Source organism: Hevea brasiliensis, chromosome 9, assembly GCF_030052815.1.
Source record: "Hevea brasiliensis isolate MT/VB/25A 57/8 chromosome 9, ASM3005281v1, whole genome shotgun sequence".
Taxonomy (NCBI): Eukaryota; Viridiplantae; Streptophyta; class Magnoliopsida; order Malpighiales; family Euphorbiaceae; genus Hevea; species Hevea brasiliensis.
In genome coordinates this window covers 86,875,913-86,880,442 of record NC_079501.1, presented here as the reverse complement: position 1 = coordinate 86,880,442, position 4,530 = coordinate 86,875,913, and the positions used below count along the sequence as shown (strand labels likewise).

The window sequence follows — 4,530 nt, the reverse complement described above, 5'->3', positions numbered from 1 at the left end:
ATCAAGAATTCATAAAAAGTAATCTTATTATATGTTTTTCCTTTTTACAGGTTCACTTTTCTTTTCAAATCTAAAATTTTAATAATTTCCAAATTAGAATAACCTATTTTTATTATTTTTTTAATATTTATTCAGCTCTATAGTTTTTCTTATGTGTCCATAATAAGCACAATAGTGAAACTGCAGTCTTCTTTTAATACTATTTAATTTTTACATTATGAGAATAGCATGATAATTTTATTTTATTAAAATTATTATCTGATTCTATTGTTTCAAAATTAATATATTCAGTCCTTCTAAAAATTTAATATTTTATAATCAAGATTAAACAGTCAAAACTGGTGGTTTGAAAAATAAGGATCAAATTGTTTTTCGAATTAACGCGTGGAAGAAAAAAACTCAATTACTGACATTTTTTTTTTTTTAAATTGCCCCTCTGCCGACACTTGATATGATCATCTTTACTCTCTCATCTTACAAGCACGCTTGCTTGTTCCTCATTTTGATCTCATAGTATCCCCAATCATGCCTCTCTTCCTCCATTTTTATTCCACTGACTTATACTTTTATGGTGAGATGCCCAGTGGAACAAGAGCAACAACTGAAGCTCATGTTATTCCAAGCTCCAGGGCTCAACAAGACGAAGACAAAGGTCAGACTTCTTCTTTAGCAGCTTTCAAATCTAATTATGAAAAGCTTCCTCATTATCTCAAATCCTGCTTAGATTATTGTTATGTTGTTTCCAAGGAATTTTATATGAGTATTATGAAAAAAGGAAATATAGTTCGGCTATTGTTGGCACAAGGTCTAATACCAGAAAAACCGGGGGAAATTATGGAGGATACAGCAGAAAATATTATTAACGAATTAATTGGCTTAGAGATGCTTCATGAACGTTATCTTTTTAGCGTTCGAATAATAGAATTCTCCGAATTCTATGAAAAATCATGCCTTTTGGCAGTTACGAATGAAGATTTCGTTTCTAAAGCTGCTACTTCACCCATCCATGCATGTATGTTTCGACAAGACCTGCCTCCTTACTTCAAGAGCTTTCTAATTCGATCCTTGATTATTGAATTCTATTCTCCGCTGCAAACTCTCTGTGGCTTCCAGTTTCTGTTGGTATTGATTTTGATTGGCTCAATAGAGTACTTACCTGATGAAGTGGGAGATTTGGTTCACCTCAAGTATTTATACTTGGCCTGCTATAAAATGAAGACGTTTCCACGTACTATAGGTAATCTTCAAAAGCTACAAACGTTGCATCTATCTAATTGTTCAAAGCTATTCCCAGTACCTGTAGAAATTTATAATATTAAACAGCTTCGGCACCTTTTGTTTGTCGATTACTACATAGATACTGATGGAATTAGAGTTCCAAGAGGTATTGGTACATTGGCAAATCTTCATACTTGCACTGGTGTCTATGCTGGTGCTGGCATTGCTAGTGAATTGAGTAGTTTGACCCAACTACGAAAACTTGATGTTGAAGTGTCTGATGATCATGCTGGTGAGCTATTTGCATCCATCATAAAACTGGAAAACCTTGTTTCCCTGTCTCTAGCTGCAGAAGAAAACTGGTCGGTCACACCTCTACCTGAATTGGAACAATTTTCTCCTCCACCTCATCTTCAAGAGCTTATTTTACGTGGTGTTCTATTTGAAATGCCCAATTGGCTTCCCTCTGTTGAAAACCTAACCATTCTAGAACTATGGCATTCCAATCTCTTGGAGGAGCCATCTTCAGTTCTTCAATATCTTCCCAAATTAAAACATCTTACACTTTGGGAAGCCTACAAAGCAAAGCTCATTGGTAAAGAGTTTTGCGATGTAGGTGGATTTCCGGAGCTGGAAACTTTGATAATTACTTCAACGAATCTAGTGGAGTGGACGGAAATTGTAAATGGTGCTTTTCCAAGTTTGAGGTACCTTCGATTTGATTATTGTGATAAGTTGAGGTTTTTGCCTGAAGGATTACAGAACATTTCTACGGTTCAAGAGTTGTATGTTACTTATTTGCATGGAGACCTTGCAAGGAGATTGAATGGTGAAGAAAATTACAAGATCAAACATATTTCAAAATTTCATTGGTCCTCGGAAATTTTCTGAGGAAGTCACTAGAAGAAGCAAGATTTATTATTTACTTGTTTGACACTACGATTCTCTAGTGCCCCATCAATACAGGTAAAAATATCCATATTTTAGGATTTAAGACGATAGAAAATAATAGTATTTTCTTTGTAAAATCTTTAAAGATTCAGGATGATGGAATTGCTGCTATTTTTTTGGTTTTGGATTATCAGGTGTGCAAGTAATCAAAGGTTATAGTGGTTGTAACGATTGTTTTTTTTTTTTGTAACAATTTATTTTATATATTTTCTTAATAATGTTAAAAGAATTTAATATCTTCTATTCAAATTGTTAAAAAAGATTTAATGTATTCACATATAAAAATATAGATTTAATGCAACATAATAGCGATACGAGAGTTTAACATTCAAAACCTAACAATACATACGTTGATCTCTTAATTTAATATATCAATTTCGCATCATTCTTTCCCGCCATCAGAGTCATGAAATTCAACAGATTCAGAATCAAAATCCTCACTTGGAGATTTCTGCCTCACCTGTGTGTGTGTTGTTGACAAATGATGAAATTAATTCCGCCATTCAGCAAGTAGTTCCACCCAATCTTAGGCACAAATAATTAAATTATTAAAAGTTGAATCTTAGGGAAGGTCCACAAGACCCAACTTGGATACTAACGAATGATGGGAAGCAGCAAGTGAAGGCTTTATAAACACATCTGCAAGTTGCTGAACAGAAGAAACATGAGAAAGGCAAAATAAAACCACGCTGCGATTGTTCCCTAACCAAGTGACAATCAATGTCCAAATGCTTAGTCCTTTCATGAAAATCCAGGTTATTAGCTATATGAATAGCTGCTTAATTATTACACTTCAAGGAGAGAGGAAGCTAAACAATGACTTACAAATCACAAAGAACATAAGAAATCCATAACAATTCACAAACAGTAGTAGCCATGCTACGGTATTCAGCTTCAGCAGAAACTTTTAGAAACAGTGTTCTGCTTCTTTGTTTTCCAACTAATCATAGCATCTCCAAGAAAAATGCAAACCCCGTGACTTGCGAGAAAATACACAAGAACCCCAATCTGCTTCACAAAATGTGCTGAGCTTAAGATCAGAATGCACAAGGAAACAAAGTCCCTTGGAAGGACAAGATTTGAGATGAAGCAAATGTAATGCTGCATCCCAATGGGGCTTCCTATCAGCAGCCATGAACGTCAAATGTTGCACAGAGTAAGTAATATCAGGCCTGGTGATGTTCACATATAAAAGTCTCCCAATAAGTCTTCAAAACTTATCAGGATCTGCCAATAACTCTCCATCATCTGGTGCTAAGTGAAGACCCTTATGAAGAGGCATAGACACTGCTTTAGTTCTTTGTCATGCGGCGTCCTTCAAAACATCTAAGATAAATTTCCTTGGTGATAAAGTACAGTTTACGATTGAACTACCCCCAAACCAAGGAAATATTTCATGAAACCAAGTTCTTTGACGGTGAATTTATCATGCGAGCGATTTGACTTTGTCAATGGCACGTGAATTGTTTCGATTATGATGACATCATCTACATAGATTAAAGAGCTAGAAAAGCATCTGAATCCGTTCGGCTAAAGAGACAATGATCATGTCTTGATTGTTGAAAACCCAAAGAATGCAAAAGGAAGTAAACTCAAGGTTCCATTGTCGGGAAGCACGTTTTAAACCATAAAGGGACAGTTTAAAGAAGCAGACACCTTACAGTAATGCCTTGGTGTACCCATCTGGTGGCCTCATATACACTTCCTCATCCAACTAACCATGCAAAAAAGCATTATTAATGTCTAACTGATATAGAGGCCATTTCTGACCAGTTGTGAGGGCAATAAAATTCTAGCGGTGACTATTTTAGCCATAGGACTAAATCGCTCCTTAAAATCAAGTCCCTCTATCTGATTGTACCCTTTAGCAACTAAGCGGGCCTTATATCTATCAACCTCTCCATCTGGTTTGTATTTGACTTTAAAAACCCACTTTGAACCTATAACCTTCTTCCCTTTAGGTAACTCACAAAGTTCCCAAATATCATTTTTCTCCAAAGCCTACAATTCTTGATTCATAGCATCAATCCAATTGCTGTCAGTTATTGCTTGAAGATAATTAACAGGCTATTGAATTTTAGATACTGAAGTAACAAAGGCATAATGGCTAGGTGAGAAAATAAAAGAAGGTGTACCTGCTGATGAAGTCTAGTACTTCTTCTTAATGGTGGTGGGGCTGGAGCAAGAGAAAGAGACAATGGGGGTGTTAATGATGTAGGTTGGGAAAGTTCAGGTATGGGTTTGGACAAAGATTCAGAAGGATGAAGTGCAGGAACGGGTGTAGAGAGGAGAGTGACAGTATGGTGTGATGTAGATGAAGAAATAGGAACAGGAAGAACTGGGGTGGAAGACTCAACAGAA

At 35.7% G+C, this 4,530-nt stretch overlaps 1 protein-coding gene across 1 annotated transcript; it reads left to right on the top strand.

The window, feature by feature from the left end:
- Positions 1-418: 418 nt before the first annotated feature.
- LOC131183276 (disease resistance protein RPM1-like) lies at positions 419-2,299 on the top strand. Its single transcript, XM_058153886.1, has one exon. The coding sequence runs from the start codon at positions 526-528 to the stop codon at positions 2,107-2,109; it is 1,584 nt and encodes a 527-aa protein (XP_058009869.1). The 5' UTR covers positions 419-525; the 3' UTR covers positions 2,110-2,299.
- Positions 2,300-4,530: the final 2,231 nt, after the last annotated feature.